Source organism: Podarcis gaigeae (assembly GCF_964106915.1).
Source record: "Podarcis gaigeae genome assembly, chromosome: 4".
Classification (NCBI taxonomy): Eukaryota; Metazoa; Chordata; class Lepidosauria; order Squamata; family Lacertidae; genus Podarcis; species Podarcis gaigeae.
The window spans coordinates 101850906-101869683 of NC_139677.1; the positions used below are offsets into that span (position 1 = coordinate 101850906).

General features: G+C 42.3%; 1 protein-coding gene and 1 long non-coding RNA gene across 2 annotated transcripts in view; one reads left to right on the forward strand and one right to left on the reverse strand.

Annotated features, from left to right (window-relative positions):
- Positions 1-18778, reverse strand: part of LOC310843952 — a 197690-nt gene that overhangs the window by 6836 nt on the left and 172076 nt on the right. The window lies entirely within an intron of this gene.
- LOC310843286 (uncharacterized protein) overlaps positions 12144-18778 on the forward strand; it is a 102011-nt gene continuing 95376 nt past the window's right edge. Inside the window, exons 1-3 of the mRNA XM_083736365.1 lie at positions 12144-12213; positions 13398-13890; positions 14087-14180. Coding sequence (XP_083592491.1) covers positions 13489-13890; positions 14087-14180 — 496 coding nt within the window. The 5' untranslated portion in view covers positions 12144-12213; positions 13398-13488. The remainder of the gene's footprint in view (positions 12214-13397; positions 13891-14086; positions 14181-18778) is intronic.

An 18778-nucleotide genomic window follows, 5' to 3' on the forward strand; every position in this document is an offset into this window, starting at 1 on the left:
AAGGGCCACGGGCTGAGCTGGGTGATTGACAGTGGGACCAGGCACCATCTCATGCCATCTCCATCTAGTGATTTTTTGTGGAACTGCAAGGCTGTGAAAACTGGAAGAAGTGTAACTCTTGCAGATGGTTCCAAGCGCTAACTAACTATGTCTGGCTCTGTTTATTGTTCTTTTTTACAGGCAGAGATTGAGGCCTATGTCGTTCCAGAGATGCAGTGCTGTTTGCTTTCTGTTTCCTCTCTTGTCCATGATGGATTCAAAGTGTGATTTGAAAATAATGTGTGTTCCTTTTCCAGAGGTGGGCGACAACTGGTCAGTGTTGAGTGCAAAGACAGGCTGTTTGTGCTAGAAACACCTATTGCAGGTAAAGGTCCCACTGAGGATGCACAAGCACAGTGTGCTAAGGTTCCCATTCATGATGGGGACATCATGGTGTTTGGCACCAGAGAATGTCACATATCAACTGGGGGTATGTGAATAAGGTCCCATGGTGCACTGAGGGGTGCAAGATGAAGGCATGTGACAAATACCTGGAATGTAGGGCCTTCAAGAAAGCCAAGGTTCAGACGTGCTCTTATCCTAGGTCTGACAGGGTAACCACAAAACCTTTTGAGCTAGTCCATGCAGACCATTGGGGCCCTATGCCAGGTGCCAGTCTGGGCCAAATTTGTGCTATCTCTGGTGGATGATTATTCCAGAAATGGGTGGATTTTCTTTTTTTAAAAAATAAATTTTTATTAAGGTTTTAAAGGTTACAGAAAGAAAAATAGAAAAAACACCGAGTTAAACAAAAAAGAAAAAGAAAAAGAAATGCATACAACATCAAAAAAACAAAAAAGACAAAAACATGCAGACAATTGAAAAACAATTCAAACCTTTACATAACTTTCTTTCCTTTCCTTATTTCCTTGACCTCCTCACACCTACCTTTTTTGTATTCTAGTTCAATTAGATATTTCACCAAATCCTTTCCTTCTTTGTTTTTATCCTAATAATTTATCTTAATATACTATATTCTTACATTCTCTTCTTTCGCTGATTAACAATCCATTTTTACTTAGTCCTTTATAACGTTTCTGCTAAAACCACATAACTTCATTCCAACATCCTTCTAACATTCCTTAATTTTACAATGTTTCTGTAAATAAACTTTAAATTTCTTCCAATCTTCTTCCACCGACACTTTTCCCTGGTCTCGGATTCTGCCAGTCATTTCCGCCAATTCCATGTAGTCCATCACCTTCATCTGCCATTCTTCCCAGGTGGGTAGATCTTGTGTCTTCCAATACTTTGCAATAAGTATTCTTGCTGCTGTTGTAGCATACATAAAGAAAGTTCTATCCTTCTTTGACACCAATTGGCCGACCATGCCAAGGAGAAAGGCCTCTGGTTTCTTCAGAAAGGTATATTTAAATACCTTTTTCATTTCATTATAGATCATCTCCCAGAAAGCCTTAATCCTTGGGCATGTCCACCAAAGGTGAAAGAATGTACCTTCAGTCTCTTTGCATTTCCAACATTTATTTTCGGTCAAATGATTTCCAACATTTATTTTCGGGCAAGCTTGACTGGTGTCATGTACCACCTGTAGATCATTTTCATTATATTCTCTCTTAAGGCATTACATGCCGTGAACCTCATACCTGTGGTCCATAACTGTTCCCAGTCAGCCATCATAATGTTATGTCCAACATCTTGTGCCCATTTAATCATAACCGATTTCACCGTTTCATCCTGAGTACCCCATTTCAACAGCAAGTTGTACATTCTTGACAAGTTCTTACTTTTGGGATCTAACAGTTCTGTTTCCAATTTTGATTTTTCCACCTGGAAGCCAATTTTCTTGTCCAAATTATAAGCCTCCATTATTTGGTAATAATGGAGCCAATCTCGCACTTTGTTTTTTAGTTTTTCAAAACTCTGCAGTTTTAATCTATCTCCCTCTTGTTCCAGAATTTCCCAATATTTCGGCCATTTGGTCTCCATATTGAGCTTTTTCTGAGCCTTCGCTTCCATTGGTGACAGCCACCTTGGAGTTTTGTTTTCAAGCAAATCCTTATATCTTATCCAGACATTAAACACTGCTTTCCTGACAATATGGTTTTTAAACGCTTTATGTGCTTTGACCTTGTCATACCACAAATATGCATGCCACCCAAAAACATTATTAAAACCTTCTAAGTCCAAAATGTCCATGTTTTCAAGAAGCAGCCATTCTCTCAGCCAACAAAATGTGGCTGATTCATAGTAAAGCTTAAGGTCTGGCAGGGCAAATCCACCTCTTTCTTTGGCATCTGTTAATATCTTAATTTTATTCGAGGCTTCTTGCCCTGCCAGACAAATCTAGAGATATCTCTCTGCCACTTCTTGAAACAATCCATTTTGTCCAAAATTTGGAATGATTGAAACAAAAACAGCATCCTTGGCAATACATTCATTTTTATCATAGCAATTCTGCCTAGCAATGATAACTTCAAATTTGACCATATTTCTAAATCCTTTTTCACTTCTGTCCAACATTTTTCATAGTTACCTTTAAATAGATTCACATTCTTGGCAGTCATATTAACCCCTAGGTATTTCACTTTCTTAACCAATGTTAATCCTGTCTCCTTCTGAAATCTCTCTCTCTCAATCACTGTTAGATTTTTCTCTAAAACCTTAGTCTTCATCTTATTCAACTTAAATCCCGCTACCTGACCAAATTCTTGAATCAATTCCAATACTCTTTTGGTACTGGTTCCTGTAATGTCAATACCAGATCATCAGCAAATGCTTTCAATTTGTACTGTTTGGCTTCGACTTGTATACCTTTAACCAATTGGTCCTTTCTAATCATATTTAGCAGAACCTCCAGGACCGATATAAAAAGCAATGGAGAGATTGGACAACCTTGTCGTGTTCCTTTCTCAACCTTAAACTCTTCTGTGACTACATTTTTCACAATTAATTTTGCTTTTTGTTCTGAATAAATTGCACCTATACCATTTTCAAAACCTTGGCCTACCCCCATACCCTGTAAATTTTTCTTCATGAAACTCCAGGAAATATTGTCAAAGGCTTTCTCCGCGTCCACAAATATCAAAACTGCTTTGGTGTTAATATTCACTTGTAATTTTTCTAAAATGTTCATTATGTTCCTCGTATTGTTAGACAAGTGCCTGCCCGCTTGATCTTTATGTATTTCTTCTACTAAAACCTTTTTTTAGTCTTTTAGCCATAATATCAGCAAAAATTTTGTAATCCACATTGAGCAAAGATATGGGGCGGTAGTTCTTAAGCTGTGTCTTCTCAGACTCTGTTTTTGGTATAAGTGTAATATAAGCTTCCTTCCACGACTCCGGTGCCTTTTTCCCTTCCAATATTTAATTACAAACTTCCTTTAAAGGCTGTACTAACCATTCTTTCAAGGATCTATAATATCTTGAAGTCAATTTCTGCTATCTCTGGTGGATGATTATTCCAGAAATGGGTGGATTTTCTCTCTGAAGCACAAGTGAGAGGCTGTTGCTTTGGTGAAAGACTGGATAACGGCAGTAGGACTACAATTCTCACTGCGGGTCAAGAGCTTTCAATCAGATCGCGGTGGAGAGTTCACCAGGTCTGCCTTGCAGAACTTATTCTGCCAGAAAGGCATACGCCACAGGTTGACTGTATCAAATTCTCCTTAGGAGAATGGAGTTGCAGAATGCAGGTAGAGAACGCTGCAGGAGGCAACTGAAGCCATGCTCTTTGACACAGGGTTGCCCCAGCAGTTTTGGGTGGAAGCGTGGAAATCTGTGTCCTTCACTCTGAACCTTTCTTAGAGTTCTGTAGTAGGGGACACGCCTTATTTTCTGCTGCACAGCAAGAAGCCCAAGGTGCATTTCTTCTTCTTCTTTTCCTACAATCCCTAACAATAATGCTTCAGGCTTTTTTTACAAAGGTTAATTGGAGCATTTTCTTCAACTCATTGTATATCATTTCCCAGATTTTTTAAATTTTATTACAATCCCACCACATATGGTAAAAAGTCCCTTCTTTTTCCTTACATTTCCAACATATATTTGAGCCTGTTTTATACATTCTTCCTATCTGCACTGGTGATATATACCATCTATACATCATTTTCATGTAATTTTCTTTCAGCAAAGAGCAGTCTTTAAATTTTATTTTATTTTAAAATAATTTTTATTAACAGGCCAATCACATCACATTATCCAAATCACATTAGTTCCAAATTATACAGCCAAATTTTAAATTTTGTTGGGGGTACCCATACATCATGTTCCGCACGAGTCCAAAACTCTGGACAAGTCCAAGCATCACTTATATTACTGCTTTAATTAGACAGTTCTATCCAGTTCAATCCGGATAGTCCTTTATTACTTTCTTTCTCTTCTTGTCGTTATCGTATATTCCTTTCTTTGCGATCTCTGATGATTTTCACAAGCAGATTGAAAACAGGCATCTCTGTGTGGGTTTTGTACTCCTCAAAGGTCATATCGCTCAGGAACAGCCTCTGTTCAACACTTCCATAAACAAAATCTTCGGTCTGTCCTTTATTTTTCTCAGGCTTGCCAAATAAATCAAATGAGTGAGTCAGGGGGCTGTCAGGTCAAGCTTGCGTCCCAACATTCCTTCTCTTTCGAACAATCCTGATTCTCCTCCCCCTGTCCTTTCTCTGGCAAGCCTGTCTTGGCGAGTCCCCATTTTTAAACTGCGTCATAAAAAATTTCCTCTTTCTCACCGTTCAATCCTCTATCCTGTTATAATCCATCCCACACAGTTCTTGGATTCCTGCTTGTGTTTAATAAAAACGCAACAATCTTATTTCTATCTGGGGTGAAGGGTTATTAATATCACATCATGCAAAGAGAAAAAAAGAGCTTTTTCCTCCACCCCCCTTCGTTCCATAGATACAGTCTCCTAGTGGTGATTCTGTTGGGATACTGCCAGGGAGACAGGCCATCACTGCCTCCACATCGATTCCGGACATCCATTGACCTCCCGTAGATACAGTATCAGCAATTAGCGACACAAGCTCCAGAAAATAGCTTTTCACATTCCAGAGCACATGCACGCTCTATCTCAGAGTTCATACAGCGAAAGATGCACTCAGGAGAGCATTATTTAGAAGTTTATTCAGCGTTGGTCAGAGCAAAGAAAAAACATGACTGCCTGCTTGCGTGTTCCGGTGCAGGAGGGAGAGAGAGACAACAGCTCTATCAAAACACAAACATCCTGTGAACAGGAAATACGCAGACTCTGTGACTCACATAGCCTGCTCCCTTTTAAGGTGGAACAGAAATATCCTAACAGATTCATCAGAAGATTTACTTATCCATCCGTCACTCCCAGTCACAGAGATCCATTAATCAGCAGTCTTATCCTCAAGCATTACTTGATGTATGTGCTTCAGCTTCATTTCCAATCATTTGTTTCCAATTATAATTCTGAGCTGAAGCAACCAGCATGCGCTAATTGGAATCGGCGTCAGGATGATCTGACTCCACCGAGGGCTCGCGCCCAGTGTTCAGCACCCCCTTCTCACGGATCTGGGAGTGCATTGTGAACACCGCTGGCAAGGCAGCGCCCCCCATCTCCTGGGGGGGGGGAGGAAGACTGCATACTTCCCATAGCAGCCCCTTAATTACCTTGTTTGGGTCAGAGAGATGTTATTGTCGGCCATCTTCCAATGTGCCACCTGGTGGCCCCCCCCCGCAGTCTTTAAATTTTAAATCAGTTTTCCACAATCGTTCCCAATCTTCAAACATTATATTATGACATATATCTTGTGCCCATTTAATCATGACTGATTTCACCTCTTCATCTTTTGTTTCCCATTCTAGCAGAATACTATATGCACCTTTCAGCAACTTCACTTTCCCTTCTACGACTTCCTTTTGAAATCTAGATGTCGTGTAGCTAAATCCTTTCTTATTGTCTTCTTTGTATATTTCATGTATTTGCCGATAACGTAACCAACTCTGAAAGTGGTATTTTATTTCCGCGTAATCTTTTGTTTCCATTTTCCTTCTTGATCCTTTAAAAAGTCAGCATATGTAAACCACTTTCCTATCTTTCCAAGTGGTTTGAGCAGTAAAGCTTCATGTGGTGAAAGCCACCAAGGGGTCTTCTGTTCTTACATATCTTTATACAGTGGTACCTCGGGTTACATACACTTCAGGTTACATACGCTTCAGGTTACACACTCCGCTAACCCAGAAATAGTGCTTCAGGTTAAGAACTCTGCTTCAGGATAAGAACAGAAATCGGGCTCCGGTGGCACAGCGGCAGCAGGAGGCCCCTTTAGCTAAAGTGATGCTTCAGGTTAAGAACAGTTTCAGGTTACGAACAGACCTCCAGAACGAATTAAGTACTTAACCTGAGGTACCACTGTATTTCTCCCATATGCTCATTAGTGATTTCCTAATTATATGGTTATAAAAACTTTTATGTACCTTCCCTTTCCCATGCCATAAATATGCGTGCCAGCCAAATCTTTTGTCATGTCCTTACAATTCTAATGCTTCTTGCTTTTCCAAGTTCACCCAGTCCCTAATCCATACCAGGCATGCAGCTTCATAATATAATGAAAGGTCTGGGAGGGCAAAACCACCTCTGTCTGTTATGTCTGTAAGTATCATATCCTCGACCCCCCCCCCCCCCCGATAAACTTGGAAATTTCTTTCTGCCATTTTTTGAAACATTCATCTTTCACAATTACTGGGACTGATTGAAAGAGGAATATCATTTTTGGCAGAATATTCATTTTAACCACATAAATTGATCTATTCTAAATACTGGACTACGCAATAGCCTGATCTATTTAAAAGCTTAAAATGCATGAGAATCCTCCTTTGGGCTGTAGGTAATAAGACACTATACATTGAACAAAAAAACAATTATACATAAAAATTGCCCCCCCCCCTTTGTGGAAATAACATACTGTCAGACACATGTTAGCATTCCTACATAATATCACACAATACACCACATACTAATTAAATCTCAGTTATATATCTTGAGGCAATCATGATCTTTTACATATCTTTTCATTCCTGGGGCACAGAGTCTTGAGGTTTAAAAGGTGAGAGAATGTGCTTGCAATTCAACTTTCCCCCCTTTGTCAGCCCCCTCCCTGTCCGTCTATATCCTTTGGAAAGAGATAGCTGGGGCCACTCTGGTGTCTTTTGTTTTTGTTGCTGCAGGTAATGAATAGTCTTGTGGTGACGAGGTCTGCGTTGACATCTGGAGAAGGGATATCTAGTAAGCGGGGGGGGGGGGGCAGGACTTTCGGGACTTAATGACACAGTTATAAAGGGAAGAGGTAAAAGCCCAAAAGGGGAGAATCTCCTTGAGTTTTCTTGGGAAGCTGCAAGCATTTTATTCATTTCACTATTATTATCTTAGCGAGTTAAGCATTTTATTCATTTCAATATTATGATCACATTTCCATATGCCGGTATTTACTACTGTTATTATATGCTAAAAATACAAAAAAAGGAAAAATATAAAAAGAAAACAAAAGTAAAGAAGATAGATTACCAGTTAAACATTTCTTTCCAGATAAAAAATAAATGGACTTGATTCAAAGATAGCAGATTTTTAAAAAAGTTATTATTAAATATTAAATAATACAAAGATATTATCAAAACCACACAGATTGTTACTGGACTGGAACCTTAAAGACTAGGAGGTGAAGGAGGTGATGGTGAAATGGGCACACGATTGTAGCTATCCAATCAAGATGAAAAATGGGGGGAATTATGGGAAAAGACATAAAATTCACCACGTGCTATCTGATTTTTAGATGGTACCTGACCACATCCAAATCAGTCAAAATAAATAAATATCAGGAGTAGGTTGGACACGCAGACAAAATGAGGGAACCTTATTCCACAAGTGGTGGACATGTCCCCAAAGGGAAAATAAAATAAAGTAAAGTAAAGTAAAATAAATGCTATTTATTTTAAAGAAAACCAAAGCTTTCCTATTTTATATTCTAACAATAAGCATGCCAAATGAAAATCAAAGAGTGTTTCTTTACACGACAACAGCGGCTAGGGTGTTAATAGCAAAATACTGGAAAATGAGTTAATATCAACAAAAGGTGAGTGGCAATTAAAGTTGTGCTAGTACCTTGAAATGGCCACAATGCCAGAACTTCCAAGAGACTGAGATCTACTCCCAGTAATAAAAATCCTGCCAGTGATCTACCCATTATCTCTGCCCTGAGTTCTTGAGCTTTTCTCAGGGAGCAGAGTTGTGGATCGACCACTAGATCATTTAACAAATTAAAATGATATAAAGAATCGTGCTATAAAAGTACATGCCATATATGAAGTATCAAAATAATAGAACTTTTAACACAGTGGTTTCTCCAGTGAACAACAACTCTTACAATGTATATAGACAGGCGCAGCATTGATTTTAGCTACAGGTAACAGAAATCTGCAGCTGTAAGGTTTTCTTCTTTAAGTGACCCCTTTAAAACAACAAATGTAAAACAAACTTTATCCATTCACAGGTTTGTTAATTTGTTAAAATATGTTGAATTACAACATTATATTCATTTATATTACTTAGAATATGTATAATGGATGGAGCCCATGAGAGCGAAACAAGGCATTATTCCGGAAATCCTTGTCAACACTGTGGAACTGTAATAGGCTCCAATTTGGACTTTATGAACGTATGTGGAACAGAAACTAGCCGACATTTGGTCTTTATGAATGATTTATTGGGGACTTCCCTCTATATTATTGCACTTTATGTGCTGTTTATGTGCAAGATAAACCTTTGATTTTTTAAAAATAAATATTTATTAAGAATTTTTATAAGAAAAAAGCATAAATAACAAACAACATTGCTTATGTCATACACAAAATTTCATAACTCGTTTGGACTTCCTCACGTCTCCCGCTCCCACTTACATTGTTAAAAGATTTTTTTCAAGCAAATTGTCATCTTGTTTACAATCTTATATCCACTCGTTTAAATATAATCTGATAGTTCTCCCAAAGGGTTTGTCCTTTCCTTTATCTCGCTTATCGTCTAATTTCAATCTAGTTTAGTGGTGGCCAATTATTTATGATCAAGCAACCTTCTTAACATTCAATCAAATTACAATATTTTTGTAAATAAGTTTTAAATTTCTTCCAGTCTTCTTCCATCCTTTCTTCTCCCAGGTCTCGGATTCTGCCGGTCATCTCTGCCAGTTGCATATAGTCTATCAGCTGCATCTGCCATTCTTCCAGTGTGGGTAGATCTTGAGTCTTCCAATTCTTGGCAATGAGTATCCTTGCTGCTGTTGTTGCTTACATAAAAAATGTTCGGTCCTTCTTTAACACCCCCTGGCCGACAATACCCAAGAGGAAGGCCTCTGGTTTCTTGGTGAAGGTATACTTAAATACCTTTTTCAGCTCATTATATATCATTTCCCAGAAGGCCTTCACTTTAGGGCAGGTCCACCAGAGGTGAAAGAATGTTCCTTCATTTTCCTTACATTTCCAACATTTATTATCAGACGAATGGTATATTTTGGCAAGTTTAACTGGGGTCATGTACCATCTATATATCAATTTCATTACATTTTCCTTCAAAGCATTACATGCAGTGAAGTTCAGCACGGTGGTCCACAACCTTTCCCAGTCCTCAAACATAATGTTATGCCCAATATCCTGTGCCCACTTTATCATAGCAGATTTAACCAGTTCGTCTTGTGTATTCCATTTTAACAGCAAGTTATACATTCTTGATAGTACCTTAGTCTTTGGTTCTAACAGTTCTGTCTCCAACTTCGATTTCTCCACCTGGAACCCTAGTTTTTTGTCATTTTTAAAAACTTCTTTAATCTGGGCGTAATGTAACCAGTCTCGCACTTTACCCTCCATTTTCTCCAAACTCTGCAATTTCCAATTGTCACCGTCTTTTTCTAATATTTCCCAATATTTTGGCCATTTGGCCTCCATATTGGGTCTTTTTCGGGCCTTGGCTTCCAGAGGGGACAGCCACCTCGGAGTTTTGTTTTCCAATAAGTCTTTGTATTTTGTCCAGACATTAAATACTGCTTTCCTGACAATATGGTTCTTAAAGGCCTTATTGATCTTAACTTTATCATACCATAAATATGCATGCCAGCCAAAAGCATTGTTAAAACCTTCCAAATCCAACACATCAGTGTCTTCAAGAAGTAGCCAGTCTTTTAGCCAGCAGAAAGCTGCGGCTTCATAGTACAGTTTTAAGTCTGGCAGGGCGAAGCCCGCTCTTTCTTTCGCATCAGTTAATATCTTAAACTTAATTCTGGGCTTTTTGCCCTGCCAGACAAATTTAGAAATATCTCTCTGCCACTTCCGGAAACACTCCGTCTTGTCCACAATTTGCAATGTTTGAAACAAAAACAACATATTTGGCAATACATTCATCTTAATAGCAGCAATTCGGCCTAGAAAAGAAAGCTTCAATTTTGACCAACTGTCCAAGTCTCTCTTAATTTCAGACCAACATTTTTCATAATTATCCAGATAAACCTTTGATATTGTGATAAGAATATATAGAAGAGTATTGTTTATGTGAATGCACAGCCGGTTACGTCTTGTGTGTTTGTACATTCAAGGAACAGCATTCCTGACCCAGATTTCCACAGGAAGTCCCTAAGATGATTCCCCTTTCAAACAGGATACGTGAACCTAGGCCAGCATGGTCCTACTCTCTGGCAGATGGACATTCCCCCCCCCCAAAAGATATAGTCTGGCCCCCCACATGGTCTGAGGGACGGTGGACTGTCCCATGGCTGAAAAAGGTTGCCCCAGGCTAACAAGATGGTCAATATCCGGTTCCACTGAACCCTTTTAAAATTTCAATATCAAAACAGACCCCAGCTTTCAGAGCATGTAAACCACATGCGTGGAAAGACCACTGCTCCAGGCACAAAAATAGGACTATACTTCCTTCTCCCACCTTTAAAGTAAACGTCTGTGTAACGAAACCAAATTGATCCAAGTCTGCCTTTCTCCACCAACCTCAATTTCGCTCTTCAAGCCAAAAGACAACCCCGTCCCCGGGCGAAACCCCCTGGCCTTCCATTGGTAGAGCCGCCACCACGCCTGTGGCGTTTACCACAGCGCGACGCCTGGACTGAGCGGGTGGCGAGATCCTTTCAGCCTCAGACACTTGGCGGGTTCTGAAATGGCTGTGCAGGCCAGATTCACGACCCTGACGGGCTGGATTCATCCCGTGGAACATAGTTTGAGGACCCCTGGTCTACACTGACTGGGACATTCTGCATGCCAAGCAGAGGCTCTAGGGCTCCCCATAGTTCACTAGCCTTTCAGTGTTATGCTATTAGCCACCATGGAGATTCCACCTACCTCTTTCATTTAATAAATAATCATAATCATAAACATAAGCATATATTTATACCCCGCCCATCTGGCTGGGTTCCCCAGCCACTCTGGGTGGCTTCCGACAAAATATTAAAATACAATAGTCCATCAAATATTAAAAACTTCCCTAAACATAATAACAACAACCATCCATTTTCAGTCCATTAAATTAGCAATTAAGCATTTCTGGAAAGGGAAATGGCATACTTCTTTTATTAGCATAAAAAGCATGCATAAGAAAGTATTACTCATTTACCCATTTAATTTATTACTCATTATTACTCATGTTGGCAGGGGAAAGGTCTCCCTTGGGAGGTGGGGGACTCTCCTTCCTTGGAGGTTTCTAAGCAGAGACCGGACGGCCATCTGCCATGGATGCTTTAGCTGAGATTCCTGCATTGCTGGGGGTTGGACTAGATGACCCTGGGATCCCCTCCTATCTCTCCACTCCTGAATTCCAGGAGGAGCTTCCTTGCCTCCTGCAAAGCCCTTTTCCCTGCAAGCTCTTCCTCTGGTTTCTGGCCAAGGGAGGGAGATGCTCAGAGTCCAGCCAAGAGCCTCACCCCCAAAAGGATGTCTGGGCATGGGCGTAGCCAGGGGGCAGCTGCCCCCCTAAATCCATGAAAAATAATAGAAATCTGAGGTTCTGCCAAGCGAGAGAGGGCTGAGCTGGAGGGACTCGGCTTGGCAAGGGTTAAAGGGAAGTGAGCTGCCTTCCTAGAGAGGCCAGGAAACAAGGGGGGCTGGTCCTCCAGAGCCAAGGCCCCTCCGTCCCTCCCCAGTCCTTTCCTTGCTTTGGGGTCTCTCCTGCAAGGGCTGCCTCGCTGTCCCCTCCTGGGATCTGGTGAGTCTCCTCTCTCTCCCCCCAGAGGGTGCAGTGGGGAGACGGGGGCGGGGGTCCCTGGGCTGCAGCTGGGGAGGATGCCTGGGGGGCCTGATTCGGGAGGGGCCAGGTCTGCCACGTTCTCCTTCATGGAGATCAGAGGATCCCAAACTCCTCTGGCCCTCCGCCCCCCCTTTCAGAAAATATCTCCCTTCTTTAAACAAAGGAGTCCCTGGGACTTTAACTCTGTGTGACATTGCTCAGCCTCATTGCACAACAGAGGAAACATGTGCAAATGGTTTTCCAAAGCTGGACGAGGAGGTGGACTAGCCCCCCCCCCCCCAAGAACAACGGGGAGAAAGGAAGGAATAGTAGGAAAGAGAGGCCAGTAATAAAGAGAGGGATCCCAGGCCATAGTCTGGCTGCTGCATTGCAGACCAGTTTCCCAGTTGTCTCCAAGGGCAGCTCCCCACGGAGGCCACTGCAGCAATCCCCTCGCACCCAGAGCATGGCATCCCAGGACCACATCCTCTCTGTCCCAAAGGGATTGTTGCTGGCAAAGAAGCCGGAAATGGGCGCTGCTACTCACCGAACCTGCAGGGACCTTGGCATCAATGGCTGTGTGTGTGTTAAGTTATCTAGTGAAATAATAATAATAAATTACCCGCCTAAATTTCAAGGGAGATGTCTTTGGCCCTGCCCGTTTGGCCCTCAGGGGGTTGATCAGATACATCCCTGGCCCTCATAGTAAACAAAAAGGGACCCCACCCCAGGAGTCTGTCTGGAGAGCGGCAGACAGTCCAAGTGCAAAAAAAGGAGACAGAAGCAGGGGAGTGGGGGGTAGCAACACCTGAAGACCCCCGGGTGAGGACCCCCACTAGACCAAGCATCCGTTTTTCACAAGATACAAATGACTCCCTTCTCAGTCGGTTCTGACTTCATACATTGACTGGAGGGCAGCAGAAACCAGGTTGATTAATCTCCCAGAAATCCCTTCAGTTGCCTCCACATTTTGCATTGCTAGAAGGCTAGAGACTTAGTTCTTCTCCTCTTCCTCCTCTTTCTTTTCAAAAAGATAGCTCATGGTCTCAGATGCGGTGCAGTCCAGCCCTGGTTCCCAGCAAGACTCATCCATGCTTCCTCAGGGAACCATTCCCCCTCCTCACACACAAATTCTGTAACAGAACAATGTATTTGCTTTTTAGGATATGCTACAGCTTCTCATTTAGAAGGGCAGAAGTTGGCAGAAGACCGAAGGGTTCCTTCCAATCTCTCAGAGGCTTCCTGAGAGCACAGATGGATGGGCAAGACTCAGCTGGCCCTGAAGCAGGAAGAGGCCATGCCAGCCAAACTGGGAGCAGTGGGCGATTCTGGGAAAACCCTGTGCAGAAGATTCTGGGTGAGGAGGACACCCTCCGCTCAGAGGTGCAGAGCCAGCAGTTGAGGCAGTTCTGCTGCCAGGAGGCCAAAGGACCCCGAGAGGTTTGCAGCCGACTCTACCACTTTTGCCACCAGTGGCTGAAGCCAGAAAGGCACACGAAAGCTGAGATGCTGGACCTGGTGATCTTGGAGCAGTTCCTGGCTGTCCTTCCCCCGGAGATGGAGAGCTGGGTGAGGGAATGCGGAGCGGAGACCAGTTCCCAGGCGGTGGCCCTGGCTGAAGGTTTCCTCCTGAGTCAGGCAGAGGAGAGAAAGCAGGTGAGAGAGACTTTCCTCTGGATACTCCCAAGGGGCTCCAAACAGGACAGAGAACATCCCATAATGGTCTGCTGATGGCCCATCCATTTTCTAGGAAAGCATCTATGGAATGAGATCTCACACCCTTCAAGTCTTTGTCATTCTCTTTCTAGTATTTCTCCCCATTCTCTGTTTTGAATCCTTGTTTCTTTCTCAGGGAAAGGATCTCTTTGCAGAAATGGACCTGGATTCCTGTGAGGCAGAGAGGCCTCCGTTGGACACCAGAGAGAGGCCACTGGGTAAGGAGGAAGGTGATTTTTCTCCGTTTGGTCTCATTCTGTTGGTTTTCCAACTCATCTGAGGGTTCTTTTCATCTTGCTTTGGGGGTAGACAGTTGGGGAAAAGGGTCCAGAGGGGGGGGGGGAGATGTATTTTTGCACCACAAACATATGAAATGGGCACAAACATCCAAATGCTCTCAGCAGATAAGGCTTTCTCAAAGGCACACCTGCAGTTAGAGATGCCCTGTTTCACCTGTGGGAGAAGTAGGCACTCCTGGCATCCTGTTTACCTTTTATCTTTTGCAGGTGACAGAGTGATTCCAGGAAGACTTCCTGATCCGCCTTTTCATGGGGGCAGAAGGGAAGCAGTGGCTGTGGAACCAGATCAGGTATGGGGAAGCTGCCTTGTGGGGACAGAGGCTGAGGGATGGAGCAATGTCATGGACTGGTTGGGCACAGAGGAATGGTGGGATGAAGCAGCCGGGGAACCAGGAAGGGAAGATGGCTCAGAGCCCAAGAAGTGGAGGTGGAGGAAGCATGAGCGGGAAGAGGGAGAAGCCTGGGAAGATGAGGTGTCAGAAGCTGAAGGGGAAACAGGGCTTAGTGAGCTGGGAGACTCTGTGGCAGAATGCAGTGCAGAATCAGAGGCAGAAGAGGAAGGAAGCGAGTGGGAGGAGGGAGGTCGAGAGGCAGAGGTGAGTCAGGAGAAGGAAGAGCCACAGGTGGCTCCCTCTCCTTTTGCCAGAAGCCACCCTCCCTGCTTGACTCTCAGAGCCAGGAGACCCCCTGCAATGCAGGAATCTCTGCTAGATCATCCAAGACAGATGACCATCCAAAACAGGCTGATTTCATTTCTAGATTGATCACGGAATGCTAATATTGGTTTCTAAGCAGTGGGCAAATGAGAACAAATAGTGGCCTGGATTCACCTAACCAGCCCCATCGGCTGCAAAATGGGGCTTGCTCCACATTCCTCCCCCTCTCCATGCCCCCATGAACCCCTGGAATTTGGCTCTAGGGCATTGGGAGGGAACTCCCCAGAACAGCTCAGGAGGAGAGGAGAAAGTGGACCCTTCCATTGGGAAAACTGGAATGCTTGCGTAGGCAGAATGACCTGGAAAACACAAGGTGGAGTACCACCTATTTGCGCAGAAACGAATACCCATAATTAAAATGCAGATTAAAATAAGCATCCATAATTAAAATGTGCAGCAAAGCAATCGTATTGAAACAACACCACAATGTACAGGAAGGAAACAACGGAGCATTGTGTAGCAGATCATATTTCTGCTGTCTCAGAGGAGGACATATCCCTTTTTCTTTTAGGGTCCAGTGTGCTTTGAAGATATTGCTGTTCGTTTCACGGACGAGGAGTGGGCGTTGCTGGATCCTGACCAGAGAGCTCTGCATAAGGATGTCATGGAAGAGAATCGTGGGATCGTGGCCTCTCTTGGTAAGGCTCCCTGTGGGATCGCCATAGACTTAAACTTCAAAAACTACCTCTATGGGACCAACCTCATCTATTTTCACAAAGCTCAACAGCGCCCCCTATAACACCTGGGATCGTGGCCTCTCTTGGTAAGGCTCCCTGTGGGAATGTTATAGCTGCCTGGAAATTCAAAGCATACCTCTATGGGACCAACCTCATATATTTTCACAGAGCTCAACAGCGCCCCCTATAACACCTGGGAACCTAACACCCCCACAATAAACAGTAAATTACAGTTTTTTCTTTGAACAATCTTCCTCAAATTATTCCTTTTTCTACCATGATTGTGTTAGGATATTGATGTTCCGTTCCACCTAAACAGATGTGTGGAGCTATTGTATGTCACATGTCTGTTTACATTCCAGCACAGCTTGCTGGGAACTTCCGTTTGTGTATAGCTTTTGCCTCATCCTTCCTGCTCTTAGACATGAAGGAGAGCAGACATGCTTTTCTTGGTCTTGATCTATGCTGAATAAACTGCTTGTAAATATGCTTTACATATGCCTCTGTCCACCCTTCTTTTTTTAAAAACAAAAACAAAACACATTTTATTAGTTTTTACAATATCAACGACAAACAAAAATATAAAACAAACAAAACATAACAAACATAAATCATAACCTTATTGAAAATAAGTTATTTACTTTGTAAAACGACTTCCTCGTTCCCCCTTAGTTGAATTTCATTGCATATCCTTATAACGGTTTTCCAAATCCCAATTTTAATACCCTTTAAATTAAACATTAACATCTTTAAATCTTCTCCTTCTTGTATTAAACATATTATTTTATCAGTTAACATAAATACAATCCTAAACCCATTAAGTATGTGGGCGCCATTTCCAGTTATTTTAGCTTAACAAATTTAGCTAAATAATCATTAAATTTCTTCCATTCTTCGTGGTGCTCCTCCTCCTTCTGGTTGCGGACTCTTCCGATTAGATCAGCTAGCTCCATAAAATCCATCATCTTCATCTGCCATTCTTTTACTGTTGGTAATTCTTGAGTTTTCCACTTTTTAGCTAACAAAATACGAGCCGCAGTTGTTGCATACAAAAACAGATTAACATCTTTCTTGGGCAATTCCGAAACTGTTATTCCAAGAAGAAAGGCCTCTGGTTCCTTTATAAATGTATATTTCAACATTTTTTTCAATTCATTATAAATCTTTTCCCAGAAGTCTTTCACCTTGGAGCAGGTCCCCCACATATGAAAGAATGTTCCTTCCTTTTCTTTACATTTCCAACATATATTATCACAATTATGATACATCTTTGCTAATTTTACAGGAGTCAAATACCACCTATACATCATTTTCATAATATTTTCCTTTAACAAAGTACATGCGGTGAACTTAACCCCTTTCTTCCACAATCTTTCCCAGTCCTCAAACATTATGTTATGTCCTAAATCTCTTGCCCAATCTATCATCACCAATTTAACTTGTTCATCTTTCGTATGCCACTCCAGGAAAAGCTTGTACATTTTAGATAAGTTTTTACCTTCAGTATCTAACAACTCCATCTCCAGCTTAGATTTTTCCAAGGCAAAACCATTTTTCTTATCCAGTTTATACAATTCATTAATCTGGTGGTAATGTAGCCAATTTTGCTTATCTTTAATTTGCTCAAATGGTCCTAATTTATAACCTTCCTCTTCTATTAATAAATCATAATATCTCAACCATTTGGTATCCATATTTAATTTTTTCTGGGCTTTTGCCTCCATTGGTGAAAGCCATCTGGGCGTCTTTCTTTCTAAAAGGTCCTTGTATTTTATCCAAACATTATACAACAATTTCCGAATTATATGATTTTTAAATGCTTTATGGGCTTTTACTTTATCATACCACAAATATGCATGCCAACCAAACACATTATCAAATCCCTCCAAATCTAGTAAATCTGTATCTTCTAATTTCATCCATTCTTTAATCCAACAAAGTGTGGCAGCTTCAAAATAGATTTTTAAGTCTGACAGAGAGAATCCCCCTCTTTCTTTGGAATCCGTAATTTGCATTTAATTCTGGGTTTCCTCCCCTTCCACCCTTCTGTCGCAAAGAGTTAATTACTCTGCTGATTAGAGGGTGCTCCAGCTTCTGAAGAGTTCTGAAGCTGCGGGTCGTTGTTTGATGCTGTTCCGCGGACCGGAGTTTGCCCGGTTACCGGTCGGTGGGCTGGAGCCAGCTGGGAGCCTGCCAAATGCCCCCGTTTCCCTTGGACACATCCCAAGAGATTGGGCTGGTCTGAACTTCCCAGGCCACCTTCACTGTCAGCTTCAGAATTGTTAGGAAAGCTAAGTAGCTTCAGGTTTTGGTTTTTGCTCCTGTCAGTCTTGGGTTGACCAAAGAGACGACTGGCAGTGAAGCTCAGGTGCTGCCAGCCAGAGAAGAAGCAGGCCTAGGGAGAGGAGAGTTAGCAGCGGAAGGCCGAGAGGAGGGGGAGAGGAACTGTCATCTGAGCTCTGAACAAAGGGGAGAAGAAAAAGAGAGACAGAGTGACAGACAGCTGTGTGAGAGCTACAGGAGTGAGTCAGACGCTGGAATGCAAGAAGCATTCTCTGCCAAATTTAAAGATACTGGAAGAGAAGGTGGGGGCTTCCGTTCTGGGGAAGGGGGAGGAGCTCAGTCTGGGCAACTCCATCTTGTGGGGAGGACAATGAGTAGAGGAGCTCCGTCCAAGTTTGTTGTTTTAGCAGTAAATCTGAAATTATTAACAGCCAGAGTCGTCTCACGTTTGTGGGAGAGACCAAGCCATAAGAAGGAGTGACATTGGAGACGGAGGGGATGCCATGACTGGGCCAAACAAAATCCATCCCAGAGAAGAGCTAGGCTTATGGAATCTCAGGTAGCAGTAGCAGTGATGATGATGAGGATGATACAGTGGTACCTCGGTTTACAAACTTAATTTTTTCCAGAACAGGTACCACTGTAGTAATAATAATAATTTTTTGTAATGGCTTGGCTCTCCCACAGAAGCGAGACACCGGCAGTAATTACCGTATTTTTCGCTCTATAACACGCACCTGACCATAACACGTGCATCGTTTTTAGAGGAGGAAAACAAGGGAAAAAACATTCTGAATGAAACAGTGGATGTATCATTTTTGGGCTTCATGCTGTGGCCACAGACATGTGATCT